Consider the following 20,619-nt stretch of genomic DNA (forward strand, 5'->3'; position numbering starts at 1 on the left):
CATCAATTTGGGTTGAGAAATGAAATTTATGACCCATTTTGATAGGTCCAATTAATAATAATGTGATAACAACTTTTATAATACTTTTAATTATGTTCCTATTAATAGCATGGAGACATACGTGAAATTTTGTTGATACCATTTGACTTATGTCCAAATTGAAGATCTTTCTCGTTAATGAAGTTGCGATGGAAGGTACAATAAAACCGATATGGTGTCATGGTGAAAAACGATAACTCAGTTAACTTGTGAAACGGCGGCATTTGGTAAACTTTTCCCATGTTCAGAGATAATTTTTAGTGAGTTCGCATGAAATTCGGAACACCCGAATAAATAATCCAGCAACTAATTTGGAACGGTCGTGCACCATGAGAATAGAATCACGAATATGCATTCTCTATTTTCTTTCTGGTAATATCACGTCGAACACATTAATTACGATATAACCTTAGGTCATACGCCTTCTCCTTCTCTCTAATCATCATCAAGATATAATAATTGAAGAGACGAACATTAAAAAAAGGTTAATAATTGAAGGGAATAAAAATATTACCTAATTTGTACAGGAATCTTCCCTAAATTCAATACACGTACACCCTATGTGCAGCAGCGGGAGTAGTAAGCCAAAAATCACAACGACAAGGCCGTGTTCGGATAAGAACCGAAGTCGGGCTTGAAGATGCGTTGACCCGTGGACAGGATCCGCTTCGGGTCGAACTCCATCTTGTTCCGGTGGAACCGGGCCCACCTCTCGTCCCCGAAGTGGTCCGCCCACTCCTCACGCGTGGCGTGGTGGGGCAGGTACTGCTTCACATCGATCGCCTCGTCGCGGCAGAACTTCAGGATCCGGCGGTTCTGGTCGACCAGGTGCTCCAGCCTCCGGCTCGCGTCGCCGCCGCCGCCGCCGCCGCCGCTGACGGTCGCCGACCGGAGCAAGGCCACTAGGTAGAACACGTCCTCGTCCGGCGTCACCGCGGAGCTCCTCTGGTCCCACCTGCACATCAGCGAAGATTATTAGCTGCCAAACATAATACTCGAGAACTCTTGATGTTTCTCCCTCGTATCATATACCTCGTTCATTACCAAAATGCTACCGTGAATATTACGTTACTCGAATCATAGCAGCAGCTCGTAATAAGCTATGCGATTCGAAAGTACTATTTAGGTAGATGGTCATAAGAAATGGCGACGGTAGGTGAGATTTGATGGTTGTGATGGAATCGAGGGGGGGTCCAATGCATGGTGATCGGGGGGTCGTCAATGGTGATGTGCACCGGGGAAGAAGACGACACGGGATTTTACCAATGTGCCCATCCCCGTCGAGGCGGGTCCCTGACAGAAGATCTCCTGACACAGGAATCTCCCCCTCCCCTCCCCACCCCACCAGTACCGTCTGATCTCTTGTCTTTCTTGGTGATTTAACTTCTGGCTGGATCGACACAAAACTGGCTCTTGGATCGTGATATCATTGACCCCACTTGAAGTTTCATCTTCATTTGGGGTGAAAAGAAGAGTCTGTCATGGCATGACTTAAAAGGGTTTTCCATAGTAAAACTTGTCAAGAAGCAAAAGATCAAATGAAGATCTTAGTCGGCTCTTGATTAGCTCTAATTTATCCTAGGAAACATGGAAGGAAATTTGGATTTCTGAACTCAAACCCAAGAAGCTCGCCGAGTAAAGGGTCATCAATTTACGTGGGTACGAATCCACTAGACGCGGTAAGAGCGATTTACGAAATAGATAAATCGATTGCTGCAAACAATCTATAAAATAAAGCGAGCCGTGTTTAACATTTAATAAGTGTCCATTGCATAATTAGTGTATCAATTTTTCAGCCATAGTATATCTAACATTATTTTTCAACCACACAACTGTTTTTTTTTTTTTTTGGTAAAGATCAACCACACAACTGTTAAGGGTACTCATACGTATGAAATTTAATAGCTGCATCAAAATTTTTAGGACCATATCCTTAGTTTAAGAGACAACATATAGTATTATTGCATCCATGAACAGAACCTACCAATTGAATAGACACTAAGGTGTGACCACAAGCATTAAAAACACATGCTTGGGGCGGATAATGTCGTAAGGCAGCATAAAATAAGAATCTTGCATGTTGCATGCATGCAAATAGCCATACCAGGACAAGACAAGATGGGCATTTAATGATGTTTCGTTTGCAGCCTAAGACAACTTACTTGTTCTTATTCATGGGGTAGATGAGGATGGGCCCGCTCGTCTTGTTCCCCAAGATGCCCTTGAACACGCCTCGATCGAAGTCGGCAATCCTCGATCTGGGGACGAATAGGTTGAGCCACGGGTGAGGAACGTCCCACAGGTTCTTGGACCGGAGCTTCGACTCGGCCTTGTGGACCCGGTCCAGGAAATCCACGTAGGGTATATCGGTGGTGAACACCGATGTTTGTATAAAGTCGAGATCTTTCAACAGATCTTCCACTTCCTGCGAACCACGAGAACACTTCTCTGATTAAATTATAATCTAGACGTCGTTATTACAAGTGAATGATTAAAGAATGATCAAAGTACGATCAAAGGGAGGAAAGGCTGCTACCAGACTGTTGCTTTCTTGTCAGAGTGAAGTTCTTATTCCGACCCAACTTTTTCTTTTTTGAATAATATTTACAAATGTTAGGGAGGAATATTTAGGAGTGGCTATGGACGGCTTGTATAGAAAGGTTGTGTTACATTCACAAGTAAAATAATAGAAAGGTTGTGTTCAAATCTTGGAATCAGGCCTGAGATGGTAGATCACACAAGATCTTGCATGTTTTCTTGTGCCTGTTTGGTTCTACTTTTATAGGAACTAATGCGGATTGCGGATTGAGATCGAATCAACTCGAGAGGAATCACAATCATCCGTTCTTGATTAGTGGGCCAAGTGAGAGAAGGACAACAACATTACAAGGGAAGATTATAAGCTAAGATTGGTAGAAAAGGAAAGGCTACACTAAAATAATTAATGGGGTAATTGTGAAACTAAAGAATTCATGAAAATTGCCGACTGGGGTCTGACTGTGGAAGTCACTTCGAGGAAGCAACAGTTTCCACTTTCAACAGCTCCCAGAGTAATTTTTAACTAGGGTTCAGGTCGCGTAGTCCAGCAAAGCCGGCGGTGGGTTCTTGATTTTTTAAATCAAATAACAATGAATGGACACTTTGTCACGACATAAAGGGTAGCTCTAATGATGTTGTCATCCAACACAACAAAGACAGCGATAGAATAAAGGGTCAATTAACGGACAACCCATCGAACTTATTAGTTCATGACATGACCTAAGACTCGATATGCAGTCGATAAGGAATGAACACGAGACGATGCACCGCCATCTTGCTATAAAGCACACAGGTTTTCAACCTTTTCCAATCTTCCTTTCCCTTCCCGACAACAATAAGTGGGAAAAAGGGTTTTGGTCTGTACGTGACGTGGACTCTTTACGTGCAGTTTTCTTCCTAAAATTGCGCCTTTCTATTGCCTAAAATAATATATGAAGGTGGTCCGTCGGTCGTTAGGCATCAAAATTATTCCTTTTTATATGATGACATATTCCTAGTTTCCAAACCCAAGTTTGCAAAGTTGTCATGCCAGGGCAACGCCTAATAGCCGCCTAAATGGAATCGTTTATCCAAGCGGCGCGATTCCTGAATCGTGCAAGAACAAGTCACCCTAATCTTATATTATTCACACTCGTGCATGCTGAGGCCTCTACCAAGATTTGTTGATGAATAATTGAAGTTCCTTAGATTCTTCAAGAAATATAGCAAATGGGTTTTTCATTGAACTATACATAGGATAAGAATCTGACGTGTGTTAGAGCTTGTTATAAGAGTTCCTATTATTGCCTACCACTTACTAGGCATCAACCCATTGCATCATGCATGCATTTATAGTCAGTGAAACCATTGGATGCATCATAATTGAAACTTGATGTTGAAAGAATTAAAGAACGTCACGCTCATAAGCCATTACATACCTGATCCACCGTGTCGGCATTTGATTCGTCGTAGTTCTTGGTGACTTCCAAGCAGTACAAAACGCTTCCATCGGTGCCAAGGGAGGAGATCTTGACGGGATTGCGAGGGGAGAAGAAAGAAGACCTCCAATTGTTGATGAGGCCTTCATCCACAATGACAAAGCCCTCCACATAGTCGAATTTCTTGCTAGCTGGCTCTCCATGCAGTGATGTGAGATATTCTTGGTCCCTGGTAAAGGACGAAAAATTCGAGTACAGTACACGAATCCACCTCACCTGCACATACATGAGAGATAATTTATCGAATAAGTATGAAACGTCTCTCTCAAAACACTGAGAGTATTATTCTCTAGATTCATTTTGCTGCTGTCGTTATAGATTAAGTCGAACATGATGCGATGGAGTTTTTAGTATTTTTCTTTTATCTTGGGATTTCCCGTTTGTCAATCAAGATCTTACGTGATTTACAAGATGGTGAGTGATTGAGAGCTTGTAAGATTAAGCCTGGACAAATATTTTCCCAAGAAAGAGGAGAGATAAGAAGGCAAAACGACACGTCGCTAGCATTGCCAGCTTCAGCACAGCCATTTGAATGGCTTCCGAAAGTTCGTATGGACCCAACCCCACCTTTGTTGCCTAACTCATGTCGCTTTTTTCGCGTTTTGTCATTAACCCAAGTACTAGGAAAATTTGCCCCAACATCTGCCCCACCGCATAATCCAAAGGAAATCTCTTTCCACCAATGTATATACATATACAATGTGTGTGTTTATATATATATATATATAAACACACACATTGGGAAGCGTCGTTATTTTTTAGTAGAGTAATATTATCAGGATCATGGAATATACTTTACATTTAATAACAATTATATCGACAAGATTAACTAATTAAATAAGCGGCTCATGTTCAACGTTCAATGGAAATTTGTCTGATCACTTGATAAGTCGATTGTGAAAACCAGTATCAATAAGCTATATAGTATTATCCTTGTTAAGTAATAGCCAACTAACTCTTTCTTAGAATTCGATAAAAGTTCCACGCATAATATATAATGATTTCCTAGCTTTTTTTTGGGGGGCCAAAAAACGATTTTATTAGTCTAAGCAAGTGCACTTTGTCTACACAGAAACAAATGACAGATACCCTTTGAGGAGCTGGCTCAAGAGCGATTCTGGCCCTCGTGATGATCCCGAACTGGCCAAGCCCGCCGAGAACAGCATGGAACAGTTGCGAGTTCTTTTCCTCCGAGCAGGTCACGATATCACCTTTGCCTGAGAAATTTGGCGACACCAGCAAAAAATCTCCCACATCAGATAAGAAAGCATTGCCCGTGATGGAATTTGGAACATGATAATGTTGTTGGCGACAACAAAAGCAAATGCAAAATCACTGTTCAAAGTATTCCCCCATGACTGGCTAAACCCATGTGGAATTATGCCCTAGAGAAGATTGTCACCCAAGGAAAAGCACATCTTTTGTCACATAGCACATCCAACGACGACTAAACTAATGAAAGCATGTTACGTCGACCCATGTTACGAAAATTCTTCGTAATATCTCCTCCCACGACGAATCCCAACAAAAGTAATCCCCACATAATTGAGAATTCACTTTTGCTCGATGATTTTTAAATCCGCCATGTGAGCAGATCCCTCCAATCATCTCGAGGACCCGAGAACATGGAGGCCTATAGGCTAAACCCTAAAAGGCTTCCTAGGAAAGAACCCCATGAATTGTTTAAAGAAAGAATTTATATTACGATGTTAATAATTGAAAGTAATTTCGCTTCGCATACGATGGGAGCGAAGCTCAAGCCCTAGAGATAGAACAAAGAGAAAGGGACACAAGAAAATGAGAGGGCACCGAAACAAACAGAGGGGCGGCAAGAAAAGGCCATGCAGAAGAGAAGGCGATGATACCTGTGACGACGTCGAGCTCATACACATTGCTGATCTGAGGTCCGTGATTGAAGGCTTGCCCGCTAATTCCACCGTTGGACAGCGTCCCACCCACGGACAGATATAAGTAGTCGGTCCACGACTTCGGCGCCAGCCCACGCTCCAACGTGCTCCTCAGCACATCTATCCACAGCTCCCCGCCCCACACGTCCACGTACCTCTCCTCCGCCGCCACGCGCGGGGCGGGCCAGCCCTCGGCCGCCGCCGGCCCCGCGCTGCTCATCTTTATGACCACGCCCCCGGCGGCCTGGGCCTGCCCGTTGATCGAGTGCCCGTGGCCCCTCGCCGAGACGGCGAACCCGCGCCCCGAGCAGTACGCAGCCCTGACGAGCTGGGCCACGTCGTCCGCGGAGCTCGGGTGGTACACCGCCAGCGGCTCGACCCGGCTCATCATGCCGAAGTCGAGGGAGGCGGACTCCACGTCGGGCCGGTCCATGCTGAGCAGCCCCCCGCCGACGCCGAGCTGGAGGAGCTCCGCCGGCTCGACGTTCAATCCAACAGTGACGATCAGCTTGCATATCGCCAAGGCCAAAAGGAACCTGGGCGCCATTTTTTTCCGGGATTTCCCTCCAAGCAAAAGCTGGACTAGGATATCACCCGAAATCACGAAAGGTTTTTGAAAGGATTAGAGTTTGGAAACGTAAGCCTAGCTGTTTTCAAGAGATCTGCTATGCAACATGCACCGATTCTCTCTATACCCAGCAAGGGAAACTCTCTCGCTTGCCGCTGCACTTGCTTCTCCTTCGACAATCAGATACCAAGAAAAGGAGAAGATCGAATATTACAGAGAGAGAGAGAGAGTCTTTGTCTCTCGCTCTAGTTGTTGTTCTTGTCGAGGATATCAGATACAGGGGAACCTGAATTTATAGGGAGGACCGAGGAGGAAGGTTAGCGGATGGACACGTGGGCTTCACGTGCCAGGGATGAGGAGACACGTGTGGTGTGGTGGGGGAGGGGCCCACCGTCGTCCTCCGGGGGAGCGTGGGACCCGCGGCTGGATACGGAGGATCTGGTGTGGGGACCCGAGGGAGGGAAGCGTTCACGTGGGTGCGCCATGGAACGACGTTGTTGCGTTACTAATTACTGCCCCCGAAAAAGATTCTCAATCTCCTCTCTCGCCCACTACCGCGATCTCCCCTACCCCAAGACACAGTATCAACAGCCAAACTTTTAATTACTTGTAATTAGTAATAAAAACTTATAATTCCTTTTTTTGTAACGAGTTAATATGACGAAAAATTTCAAATTAACATCGTTTGTGATAATTTTATTCTCTATTAATTTCAGTTAAATTTTACGATCAACTTTCTGAATTTAATGACACGTGGCAGTTGATAAGTGTACCAGTTTGAGGTTTTACCTTCCGTTTGTTACAGGTATACCAATTTGTGATTTTTCATGGTATTAATTCAATTTAACAGAAAGTAAATTTGTCATAATTGTACCGATTTAGGGTTTTTGTTGATAAAAAAATTATTTTATGATAAATTTATCGCATGTGTATAAGTTTGAAGTTTTTTGTGGTCAAAAAATTAGTTTGAGATAAATTTGTCACAGATATACTAGTTTGGAGTTTTTCATGATATTAATCCTTTTTTTTACAACTTTTAAAGAATTTCATAAGGGTGAGAGAGGCAAATGTCGTTGATCGCCAAATTGACAATTCGATTTGATCAAGATGCTTTAAAAAATGCTAGTGCCAATGTCCGAATTCCACAAAAAAGAGTGTGTTCATGATGGAAAAGTGGTACATGGGTAATTATAATGATTCGGTCATCATCAGTGTCAATTATGTATGAGCCTCTGCGATCGTACATCAGAATATATGGGAGGGAAGTACAGAGTACAGTCTATAGAGAGCAGACAAAATCCTCAGAACACACCAATTGCCAAATTCTTACATTGGCATTTTCACGAGAAAGATTGGTATATATACATATATACATACACACATACAATACATCTTTTGCAATTACGACCCTTAAGCCCCTTGTGGAAGCTTCATTGGAGACTAATCCTACAAGACTACTTGGAAAGCCACTTGAATTCACTTGCTCTAAGAGTCCGTTTGTTTCGCAATAAATATATGAGTTGGAAAACATTTTTTAAGATATGATCGCATATATCGCTTGAAATAATTAGTCAATAAAAAAAGTTTTCGTCATCGATAACAATTTATGCCTGAACATTATTGTGCACGATGAAAATATATTTCGTTAGTTCAATTTTGTAAGTAATGTGAGCGATCATTTTTAGGGAAATGTTTTCTAAATTTTTCATTCTCCGTCATTGACGTACGTAGACTACATATAATAAGACTCATTCCACATGGATCAAACTCTAAGTAACCACAAAAGATGGTGACCACTTGAAGATTGGTGTTGACTATTGAACCACACAAGATGGTATTCTGAGTAACCACAAAAGATGGTGACTGTTTGGAGAAGTATACTAAGAAACCACACAAGATGGTGACCACTTGAAGATTGGTGTTGATTAATGAACCACTTAACCAGGGTTGTCCCAATCGATGTGGGACTCTGAATGTCATAAACTCAACTACTCAATGAATCAACATAATTGTTAGCATTGGCCCACATCACCTAACTATACTTCCATTATTCGATGTGCGAGTCTGTTCTTGTCACATCTACCATTGTAGAAGCCAGTTAGGAGCCACGCCTTATCCAAGCACTATAGAACCGCATGGCCCCGCCCTTATTAGATTGGGTATGGTCCCAATACATCCAGGAAACACCCACCTTTTGGGGAGGTCTTGCTTCGATGTTGTATATAATGGCTCGATCCATTTCACATGGCCAAGCCCGTAGATGACTACTCTCAATAAGCACACAAAGTGGTGGCCATTTCGGAGTGAGTGACGATTTATGAATTACTCAATTGGGCTTCCTAATCAACATGAGACTTGAGATGTCACGGTATAGTTTTTGCTTACTTATGGAAAGACAAGAATGTCATTGATAATATCTAGAAGACATATTAAATGAAAGGAAAAATTACCTAATTAGTCCTAAAGCCAATACAATCTTAAACGTTTCAAATTCAATCATAAACCTTCAGAGATAGTCTTTTCAGTCAATTTTCGTCAAAAATTGCTGACATGGCAGTCCAGTCATTGCCAATCATCTTACGTGGCACACCGTCATGTTAGAGATTTCTGGCAAAAATTGACCAAAATATTAGAATTTCGCGCAAAAATTTAGGACTAAATCGACAAAATTAAAAAATTTAGAACTGAATTAACATATGTGCAATAGGTTTATGATTGATTTGACAGCTTCTCCTTAATTGAAAGAAAAAAGGACAATGACCATTTACAATTAGTCTAGATTTTAGTTACCTCAAAATAATTAGAGTGTCCCTACTTTAAGAGAAATTTACCCAAAACTAACCTATCTCCTCTTCTCTCTCGGCCCCTTCCCTTTTGCCTCTGCCGCCACCGCACTGACCTCGCCCCTATACTGTGCCTCCATTGCCATTTGCTCCCTGCCGTTGTGACCTCCCTCCCTCCCCCTGAATGAAGACAGAGAGAACTTGACCGGGTGGCCGCCGCTCATGCAAGGGACGTGATCGAGGAGGAGCGGAGGAGGATTGTGGTGGATTGCGTTGCTTGGACGGAGGTTGGTGGCGGCGACGAGAGAGAAGAGGTGGAGTGGAGTTGGGGGAGAAGGAGGGCCGGGGGGACCAGAAGAAAGAAAATGAAAGGTAAAAAAAGGGGGAGGGGGGTAAAATAAAATGTGGACAGTCCAAAATGTATTTGTATAGATGAGTCAACTTCTAGGAGGTGAATTTGCAATACAAATTATTCTCTAAAGTTCGTGTATGCCAATTCGAAAAGGTATGTTTATCTAGTAATTTAAGAATTTCGTCACCAAATGAGAGGCCTCATGGGAAAGGTCTTGATATACTCTATGTTAAGCTTTGTAATATACAATTTTTGTTGTTGTGGGACAGAGGGATGGAAATGTGGGAGAGTCAAAAATGGATGATGATTGTCATTCGGTTGACATTGACCAAAGGGAAGCCATTGCCGTGAGGGCACTGTACTCCGCAAGACAGCTGGCTCTCCTTTTGTTTCCACATTTGCATTAAACTATTGTACTCTTATCATTAATACGGGCAAGAGGGGCGACTAGTATCAGCGATCCCGCAACATAAGCTCAGAGTTTCTCGAGTTTCTTACCACGATCACAATGCTCGGTTCGAGTCATAATCACTGCTCATTTTGGATGAATCGGATACCGCCGTACTTTCTGATGCAAATGGAGAAAAAGCCACGGTCATCCTACGATGGTGCGCAAGTCGAACTTACGCCATCAACGAATCGGGATTTCTTGGAATCAAGGAGCGGTGGAGGGATTCAAACTTGTGACCGAAAGGGATTTCTAAATAATATGAGAGTGAATCTTATCCCATTGGGCTAACTACCTAATCAACTGTTGTTTGGTTTGGTGTGAACAGACGATTGAAATTCTCTGGAAATGTGAAGATGATTGCAAGGAAATGTGAAGTCTCCACTTTCTGATTGAGTTCACATTATAATAGTACATGGGACGGGCAGTTAGCATTATTGGGTGCTGGTCTTCCTACCTAATAAATTACTGTTTGGTTTGGTGTGAACAGACCCAATTGAATTCTCTGGGATGTGTGTGTGTAACTGCAGGGAAGATGTGAAGTCTTCTCGGTCGTTTCATGGTAGGTGCTCGGTAAACTAGTTACGTTTGTTTGAAAAAAAAACTATATTTGAGAAATTATTTTCTAATTTTTCGGTGTTTGAATAACAGAAAACTAATCGATGCAGGAAAAATGTATTCTATGGACTAAAAACAATAAGTTTAGATTGAGAAAATTAACTTTTCTTTCTAGTAATAAGGAAATCACTTTTCTAACGAAGACCAAACATTTTCCTTGAAAATGATTTCCATGGAAAATATTTTCCTTTATCACGAAGTTTTCAGTGAAGGAAACGCATCCTAAAAAAACCACTTATCAGTCTCGAAACCTGATATTATATGCTAATTCAATTTCGGGATAGACATGCGTACTGTCCCAAGTAGGTTAGCCTAGCTGTTTTTGCCCTCAGGTGTTACACACATCATCAATACGTCTTGATTTGAAATACCGAATTAAGTACACACTTTTAGTCTTTTGATACGTGGAATTTCAATCCTCAAACTTCTTCTTTTTTATTATTTGGAACGTGTTCTCACCTACCTAATTCGTGCAATCGGTTCCTTCCATCGCCGACGTCGGTTTTGCTTACGCGACAAGTGTGGTGTTGGCTCGAAATTACTACATGGACAATAAAGACACCCCATTGGTATGACTGGCGTAAAGCTGTACTATTGCTACATTTGCATCAACTTTCATTACACATGAAGAAACCTAATTCCATTGATAAAACAGATGAAGAATCCAATTGGCAATTGATGATTACGCAAGATTTCACGGGGGAAGAATACAAAACACAAATCCGACACGTCATCATATGCTTCGGTTACAATCCGGTAGATGAGAATATGACCTAAATTTCCATCTTAATAATGGAGACGATCCATCATTCTTATTCTTCATATCTCAATAAAATACTGGACCCCGATATCGACTGGACTTGCAAATCCATAGCTTTAATTTCTATTATACTCGGACGTTTCGAATCCATGCAACTCTCCTTTTGAAGTGCCAAACATAGATATGATTTGTTGCTGGTAAAAGGACAAAAGAGATTATTCAATTTGGTGACCAAATAATTGGATCCGACCAAATTGCGAGTAAAATAATCAGAAAGAGAAATATTCCACAGCAATCATAGAATGTTTCTTTAGTTTAGATGACAAAAGGTTTAAAGTACACCAACTGGACCGGAACGTTACGAGACGTTAATGTTATCGAAAACGGGCCATAAAATCTAATTGGACCATGAGCGAACCTACTAATTCCATTGGGTTTGGAATTAATTGTATGATCTTACCTCACACATCTCTCGTCTATCGCCATCGATTTAGATAGTCGGTCAATTTTCTGAACCATGACTACCCAAGTAGGTGGTGATGAAGGTGAGCTATGTAACCGGTGAATTCATGCCTGTATATTTTCTTAAAAGGACTTTACCATAGTCCATCTTGTCAGTTTACTTTCCTACAAGATTTACTTCCTTTGCTTTCAGTCAGTTTACTTTCCTACAATGTATTTAGTATTTACATGCTTTCCTTGATCTTGTAGTTCGAGATTTGGTGTTGTCGACGGACCGTTGTCTCGCTTCATAACGACCCACAGGCCGTGTTCTAGTTCCATTATCGGGTCATAATCGTCTGTCAATCGAGTACAGCGACCGTGGCGTGGCTTCGGAAATCGCCAATCCGATTCCTTAAACAATGCTATCCAAACGATGGTCGCGAAGTCCACGTGAAAGAGCATTCTCCATCAAGCCACAAAAGCCAATGCTGCAAATGGAGGGAGGGCTAAGCTTAGCTTGCGCCCTAAGAGATTGGCGAGACCCGGGGGGGCTCTCCTTTTCCGCTGTCCTGCGCTACTTTTCGTTCGAACCAAAAGACATGGAGGCCTGCGTCCATGGAGGGTCTCTTTCCCTTTTCCCCAACCCATCACAGAACTCAAGCCTCTCTCTCTCTTCTCCAAAGTTCCAACTTCACTTCCTTTTGAAACCCCATGTAAAGAGGGGAAAAGGGGCTCCACGTCTCTCCTTTTCAGTCGATTTCCGCCTGCCTTTCCTTCGCCCATTCGCCTCGAAAGCCAGGACAAATCGCGCGAAAAGGGATGTTACGTAATCTCGGCGTATCTCGCGACAGTGCTCGCAAATTCAAGCGGGAATCGCTCCATATTATAATCTCCAAATAACACTGTCCTCGGATATTCTGAGATATGACGAATATATTCAATGAGAAGCTGCTCTCGATTTGCTGGGTGGGAAGCGACAGGCGAACGGCGAAGGTGGGGGGGCGCGTACGGGGCTGCTGTTGCGTGGACAAAGCAGCAGCTGAACGAGTGCAAACAAAGTCGTGCGTTAGCGCATTGAAAGAGAATATTGGGATTCTCTTGCCTATGATTTGATGCGGTATGGTTCAATGGATATCGAACAAAAGGGATGCTGTGAGAATTAGATGATGAGGACAGCCACTATCGACTCTCTTTAGATGGGTTTAGGAGAATAAGTAGTGCATGGAACGTGAGAACTTTTGAGGGAAGTTGCTTGCTTTTTCTTTCTGTTACCCTTCTCCCCCCTATTTGGTTCTCTTCGATTTCACAGCCCTTTGATTACCAATGTCATGGGATAGATGCCTCATTCTGTTTTTTTACCTTAAAGTTTTCGAAAGATCTTACCCTCATTGATCCGAAATAGAATTCATCTGAAGTCCAATTGATGTGTCTAATCGGGTTGTGCTTGCCAAACGCTTTACGACGATACCCGATTTGCCCGGATTGGACAGCCCGATCTCAAATTTCGCGACTTTCTAATCGAGGTCGTTTGATCTTTGAGGCATCGGGAAATTTTATTGTTCGATCCAACTCAGTCAATTTTATAGATCAATTTTCACCACGATCTTTAGTTCGACCCAATACCCCAGAATCCACAATCCCCTGACTCTTTCGAAGTTTGGGCCCTATTTTCAAGAAGTTAGAGTAACCGAGTTTCGACATATGCAAGAATCAATGAATCTGACGTTAAACGGAAAAGTTAGGCGCGGTCCAAATTTAGTCAGTTTATAGAAAATCATAACAAGAAAACAACTTGTATAACATGTATCATATCTGTAGACCACCAATCGGCAGAGCTGCAACATCCCCCAATCGGCGCGCCCCATGTCATATTGAAACTTTTGATCGATGTTTCCCTTCACGATTCATGAAGACCACCTCCATTTTTAGCCAAAAATGATTGTACCAGATGGTGTTCTTCAACATCACAATATTTACCCGAGAAAGACCATAAAAGACCCTCTTTCTAATTTGCCATTCATGTTGACATGGAATTAAAAATCATGCAATTCATTATTCGATCACCGTAAAATTTATTATTGCGAAACATTCACCACAACAAGTGCTGCAAATTTTAATGTCACATCAGATTTTCCAACGCTCAAGTGATTGATCGAAAAGTCATGGCGTCAAAGTGAGCGCCTCGCGAAAATGATGACGCTTATAACTTTTTTGGAACATATAACTTCTTAATTTTTGAGGTGTCAAACATTGAGTGCACGCAAAAAGCACCTCGACATGGCATTTAGAGGATACAAACAAAGCATGAGAATGTCGGATATCGCATAATCTCACTTCAAGTCTCAAGAATCGAGATCGCTACACGTTATACTTGTGTTCTCCGCTCTGGTTCGTATTATTCATGCACTCAGAGTAACACTTGTATTATCACATCACAACCAAATAAACCCCTTGATCTCACAACACTTGTGTTGTCACTTGTAGTTTATGGAGATTCTTCTTTCTCCCTCTTCATTTGGTCTCACCATACACTATGCCTATCAAATAGACCCATTTGTTAACCCAAATTTAATGAGTTGGGTTGTTCTATTGATTAGTTATATTCAGTAAATATGTTTAAAATGGTAATGCCTAAAATAATATGAGTGTTAAATGGGTCCACAACTTACTTAAACCCAATCCATTTCTATGACTCTCTCTTGCACTAACTCGATCTTGCATTTGCTTACTTCATGCTCTTACCTCAATTTGAGTATAAGTTTCCCTACATTGAATTAAATATGCAAGTGTTTTAACAATACGAATCGAGTCGGGTATGAGTCACTAATGTCAAAACGGGTTAAATTGGTCAATTTGAGTCGGACCATTTTCGAACCGACCCAAACTCGATCCGATCCACTCATTTGACAGGTGGACCGTACCCTAACACATGAGTACTTTCAAGATTCTCATTAACATGCACAACGGGCAAAAGTACAAAAGAGGAGTTGGAATATGTGAATGTAGTGGGCTGGGTTATGTCAGTCCATCATGAGCGGCCCAACTCAATCTAAAAAGCCCAACACTATTCTTAGGTACAAGAGACATGCATACACCATTCTATTTGGAATATATGTATATATTAATGGGCACTAACCTATATTCTTATCCTTAGAGGAAGTGAATTCCAAATTAACAGCGGAAGAAAAAATTAATTTATTGAAAATATAGGAAATAAATGATTGAATTAGCTTAAAAGAGAGCACTCACGTATGTGTGTCAACATATTCGAGTCTACTAACTTCATATGGTCTCCAAGTTGCTTCGTATCATGCTGGGAGGCACACGCGATTATTGCTGAAGCACAACCCCATGCAAAGCTATTCCGAAATCTGAAGATGGCCCATTGCAGGAGATGATGTAATAAGGTTGCGGAGTGGGTCGTCAAAGCCCATCGCAACAAAACTTTGCCTTCCAATTGGGTCGCTTATCTCCCTACCTGTCTCTTAGAATTGCTATGCTCCGAAGAATGTTTTTTGTCTACTCGGACTTTTAATTAATGAGAATGCAAATCCTTTTTGACGGGAAAAAGAACTTAGGAGTCTAGATGTCACCTTTAAAATTTTCATGAATCAGTCCTTGTTCTTGAGTATATGTCATGGCCTCACTCTTCTCGCCTAATTTATCTCCTTTTAGTGGCGTGATTGAAGAAAGTTTAGAGTCTTTTTTTGAACTTATAACCTCTATTATCTTCCCCTGCATAATTTAAAGATGAGATTTTCAAATTTCGAATGATAATGAAAAGCGCATGCACGTTTCTACATGTTAAGAAATAAGTATTTTGAAAAGTTCATATTAGGCCTTTGCACTTTTCATTTTTCTAAGGGTTAATACTGCAAAAAACCCCAAACTGGTACACCTGTGACAATTTTACTATAAACTAATTTTTGAACCGCCAAAAACTCCAAACTAGTATACTTGTGACAAATTTAGCCTCTGTTAATTTCTGTTAAATTCTACGGTCAAATTACTAAGTTTGATAACACGTGACAGTTAACGGGTGTACCGATTTAGGATTTTACCACTCTGTTTGTCATAGATTTACCAATTTGTTAATCCAATTTAACGGAAGGTAAATTTGTCACAAGTGTACCAGTTTGGGGTTTTTTGTGATAAAAAAAATTAGTTTTTCGTGGTCAAAAAATTTGTTTTAGGTGAAATTACCACAAGTGTACTAGTTTGGAGTTTTTCATAGCATTAACCCTTTTTCTAATCAAGTCCTTCTATTTGCACAAAATGTGTAATCAAGTCCATCCTACACGAAATTTGGCAAATCTAGCCAACATAGCCATAGACAACACTAGAGTGTGATATGGACGCAACGGTGAAGAATAAAATAAGGGTTCTTTTGAAAAAAAATTTCTTATATTCATGGCATTGTTCGTGTGGGTATCATCATTGGTAAAATGTAGCATTCGACAGCAACTCAGCTGAATTTGGGTGGATTTGGTGCCGAAGGAACTTGATTATAAAAATTAAAACTTCAAGGACTAAATTAGAAATGGCGTGGAAGCATAGGGATGAAAAGCAAAACTTCTTCACAGTCAAAAATTGAATTCATTCCAAACACGGACTCCTGGTGCCATAGAGTTGATTATGCTTCACTCGACCAAAGTAAAACGAAGGCAAACCAACAACCACTCAAGCTCAAGAACTCCCAAATCTCATTAGATGATCATCTTATAATCCACTTTGGCATTGGGAACAATATCCAACTTCAATTTCAGACGTGGAATTACAATCCATCGCCCAATTCAGTCAAAAGACTACTCTATTCTTCCATAGGGACATCAAAACTTCAGATTAGCTACAACTTTCTTATATACATTTTCTGAAAGGAATGAGAATGTTTGTGTATGCACATGATTAAGATGGAGACAAGTACCTCATCATATGTAAGAACTCGGCCAAGATACCTCTGTCTTGAATAGTTTCTACAAAATCGATGTTAGATCAAACCCAAAAACACAAATCAGTTCGTGCCCTTGAATTCACCAATAATCTCCGCAAGAGCAAACACCATCTTTGAAATGGTGGAGGCACTTTGAGTCGCTCAAATATATTTCACAGCCATGGGAGAGAGTCACGTATTTAGCTGTCCTGTGACAATCCTCACACATTCTCAAGTTTTTCATAATCCTTATGGTTTGAGGTGCGCGGTATTCTCCAGCAAGAGCAAAAGCTATGGCCAATTTTTCGCTGTGGATTCGACCACTTTCTTCTTTCTCCTCATCCTCAATGCATAGCCTATCATAAGATTCAAATGCCCTCACTTTTTCCTCAATTTCCTGTAGCCAAGAATGCAGAAGCTCAAAATATGGTGCGGACCGGTCAGGAATAAATCTATAGACTTTATTTTCCTTGATGACCCAACTCTCTCCTAGCGATTTGCTCGCTAAAGGATCCTTTTCAAGCCTTTTTAGTTTTACAGCATGCTCAGATTGTCCATATAAACCAAACGTTTGCAATAACAACTGGTAAATTGAATGATTCCCCACTTCCAATTCAAGCAACCTCTCTGCTGCCAGGACTGCCAGGGCGATATTCTTATGGATTCTACAGGCTGATAACAGAGCAAGCCAGATGGAAAAGTCCGGTTCCAGTGGCATGTTCTCAACAAACTCTACTGCTTCCCCAAGCCTTCCGGCGCGACCATACAACTCTACCATAGCTGCATAATGTTCTAATGCAGGCACAATCAGATGCTGTTCAGTAATCGTAGAAAATACCCGTTTTCCCTCTTCCACCAGCCCAGCCAGACTATATGCGTTTAAGATACTAACTAAAGTACCTCTATTAGGTTTCAATCCAAACTGCCTCATCAGATCATACACATCAAGCGCAGATCTATGACACCCATGCCATATGTAACCACCAATCATTGAGTTCCAGGTGATTATGTCTTTCAAGGTAACCCTATCAAATAATCTTCTTGAATATTCGATGTTCCCTGACTTGGCATAAGTATCTATGAGCGAATTTGCAATAGAAAGCACAGATTCTAAATCCCTGCGCACGACACAACCGTGAATTTCTTTTACCTTGTTTACAGCTATCAAGTTTGTACAGGAAGGCAAGACACTCAAAACTGTAACAGAATTTAATGGAATATGGAGAGACTGCATTTGCCGGAAAATTCCCAAAGCCTTGTCCTTTTGCCCATTTTGAGCGTAACCAGCAACGAGCGAATTCCATGATGCAGTATTGCGCCTTATCTTCCCATCTTTTTCCATCCTCTGGAAGAGAATTATTGCTTGATCATCATCTCCATTTTGCATATACCCCGAAATCATTACATTCCATGTAATAACATTAGGTCGTACATCTGATTCCTGCATTGTGAGGAAAAGTTCATGGGCTTTACCACAGTAACCAGCATTGAAGTATCCTTTAATCATCGAGTTCCAACTGAAAGCATCTTTGTCCTTGATCACATCAAAAACCCATCGAGCAGCTTCTACTTCCTCACACTTGGAATACATGTCTATGAGTGAGTTCCCAACCAGCACATTATCCCCCAGACCCATCTTAATGGCAACAGAATGAACTTCTTTCCCCCTGTTCAATGCTTTTAATGATGCACAAGCTGAAATGGCACTTGTGATAGTGACGCCATTTGGTTCGATCCCCACCATCAGCATCTCTCTAAACAGATCTAGTGCTTGACTCCGCCTGTTATTCTGACCGAATCCTGATATCAGAGAAGTCCAAGTGAACACATCAGGAACCACGCCCTGACTCTCCATCTTCTTCATAAGCTCCATAGCAACATCGTAATTCCCCATCTGACTGTAGCTGGCAATCAATACATTCCAAGTCACCAAACCGGGTTCAATTCCCTCTTCTTGCATTGCATTGAACAGTCTATAAGCTACTTCAATCTCTCCCTTCTGGCAATACCCAGATATCAAAGAATTCCAAGTCACTGTATCCTTCTGTTCCATGCTGTCAAAAAGCCTCCTGGCCGAGTTCAATTCTCCACACTTTGCATAGACAGCTAAAACCGTATTTCTGACCCGCTTATAGCTGCACATTCCACTTCTAATTACTATAGAATGGATGAGCCTCCCGGTCCTAACGTCACCAGCATTCCCACAAGCCTGCAAAATCTTAGGGAACAAAAAACCATCTGGCATAACACCCTCTTCCACCATCAGATAGAACATCTCCACTACTTCTCTCCACCTCTTCTCTCTCGAGTAAGCCCCGATCATCGCGGACCACGTGTACAAGTTTCTTTCACGCATCCCATCGAACACCTTCCGCGCATCCTCCAAGCACCCGCATTTCGAATACATACCCACCAGCTTAGTCTCCACGAACGGGGGCAAACTCTCGACCAAGTCCACCATGGCGTGCACCTTCCGGCCCAAACGGATAGAATTCTCGGCGATGCAAGACTCGACCAAATTGGCGTACGTGTTCGGCCTCACCTTGAGCCCGCTCTGGCCGACGTAATCAAGGACGGCGACGGCCTCGCCGAGATGACCCTTGTTGCAGAGGTAGTTCAGGTGGGCATCGGCCATCCTGGGGTGGGCCTTTCCGGAGAGAGAAATGAAGGGTCGAGCGGCGAATTCCAGTGGGGTGTCTTGCTTGGGTTGCTGTGGTGTTGGCGTTGGCCATGGAGGTGGTACTACGGGAAGGATCGATTTGCATGGGATTATCAAGTTCTCCATCGTTCATCAGTGGCCTTCTTGTTTGAGGGTTGCAGTGCCACCGATCACGAAGTAGCAGATGGATGACGAACTGCAGAGCAGGGGAAGGGAAGGTGGGGAAATCCGGCGAGGGGCGAGCCTTCTCCCTCCATTTTGGTAGTTCCTTCCGTTATCTTATCCTGTCATTTTTCTGAGGCGAAAATTTGTGGATTATTGTAACTCAGCTTTTTGGCACCGAATCAAGAGCGTGTTTATTTCGTAAAAAATAAATAATTTAAAAAATATTATTCAAAAAATGATCGTTTGTATCATTTAAGATGATCAGTCAGTAAATAATATTTTCATTATCGACAATAATTTATGTCTAAAAAATACTGTGAACTATAAAAATATTTTTCATTCATTCATTTTTGTTAATAATTCAAGCGATTTTTGAAAAATATTTTTTAAATCATTTATTTTCTATGAAATAAATGCACTCTAAGTTTCACTCCGGTCACTATCATAGTAATTGTCGGGAGCAAATCTCTGAATCATTCATGTTGTTTCTCCTAACAGTAATTTTGTGTGGAGAGAATTCTAGCTTCCAACATGTCTGTGGAGGGTGGACGACCAGTTTGCCTATCTTGGAGCATGAGTTATGCGGAATAATTACGATTCAATACGAACGACTATAAGACCCTTATGATAATATGTAGAAGGGTGGGTCACTAATATTGGCCGCCCCTCCCGTCTTTCTATTAATCAGATTGAAGTTCTATTTCAGTCAAAAGGAAGTGATCTAAGTCGGAAGATTGACGAGAAACTTTTTTTATGCACATCACTTCTGGTGTTCCGACATATCATTGACCAATTCAAGTAACTTCATTATCAATCAAAATCGAAAATCTGTAAACTCGTGATGTCTAGTTGAATAGTTAAAATTCCGATATTTCATATCGATGGAAACCGAATAAAGAGCCACATGCTTCATTACACTTTCATGTTCAT

At 41.6% G+C, this 20,619-nt stretch overlaps 2 protein-coding genes across 2 annotated transcripts; both read right to left on the reverse strand.

Annotated features, from left to right (window-relative positions):
* Positions 1–375: 375 nt before the first annotated feature.
* On the reverse strand, positions 376–6,775 carry LOC115679563 (cytokinin dehydrogenase 5). Its single transcript, XM_030603176.2, has 5 exons — positions 5,921–6,775; positions 5,145–5,272; positions 3,996–4,271; positions 2,202–2,464; positions 376–994 (listed from the first exon to the last, which is right to left on the reverse strand). Exons 1-5 carry the CDS (start codon positions 6,507–6,509, stop codon positions 631–633), a joined length of 1,620 nt encoding a protein of 539 aa, XP_030459036.1. The 5' UTR covers positions 6,510–6,775; the 3' UTR covers positions 376–630.
* A 9,720-nt stretch (positions 6,776–16,495) lies between these two features.
* LOC115679752 (pentatricopeptide repeat-containing protein At1g19720) lies at positions 16,496–19,839 on the reverse strand. Its single transcript, XM_030603446.2, has one exon. The coding sequence runs from the start codon at positions 19,648–19,650 to the stop codon at positions 16,966–16,968; it is 2,685 nt and encodes an 894-aa protein (XP_030459306.1). The 5' UTR covers positions 19,651–19,839; the 3' UTR covers positions 16,496–16,965.
* Between the last annotated feature and the right edge of the window lie 780 nt (positions 19,840–20,619).

The sequence above is a fragment of the Syzygium oleosum genome, unplaced genomic scaffold, assembly GCF_021117445.2.
Source record: "Syzygium oleosum isolate NSW1041296 unplaced genomic scaffold, Sole_v2.1 Sole_v2.45, whole genome shotgun sequence".
Lineage (NCBI taxonomy): Eukaryota > Viridiplantae > Streptophyta > Magnoliopsida > Myrtales > Myrtaceae > Syzygium > Syzygium oleosum.

Coding starts and splice junctions, on each gene's coding strand:
- LOC115679563 (XM_030603176.2), bottom strand. CDS start 6,509: ATGGCGCCCAGGTTCCTTTTGGCCTTGGCGATATGCAAGCTGATCGTC. Junction 5,273..5,920: donor TGAGCTCGACGTCGTCACAG/GTATCATCGCCT, acceptor CAAATTTCTCAG/GCAAAGGTGATATCGTGACC. Junction 2,465..3,995: donor ATGCCGACACGGTGGATCAG/GTATGTAATGGC, acceptor CGTGGTTCGCAG/GAAGTGGAAGATCTGTTGAA.
- LOC115679752 (XM_030603446.2), bottom strand. CDS start 19,650: ATGGAGAACTTGATAATCCCATGCAAATCGATCCTTCCCGTAGTACCA.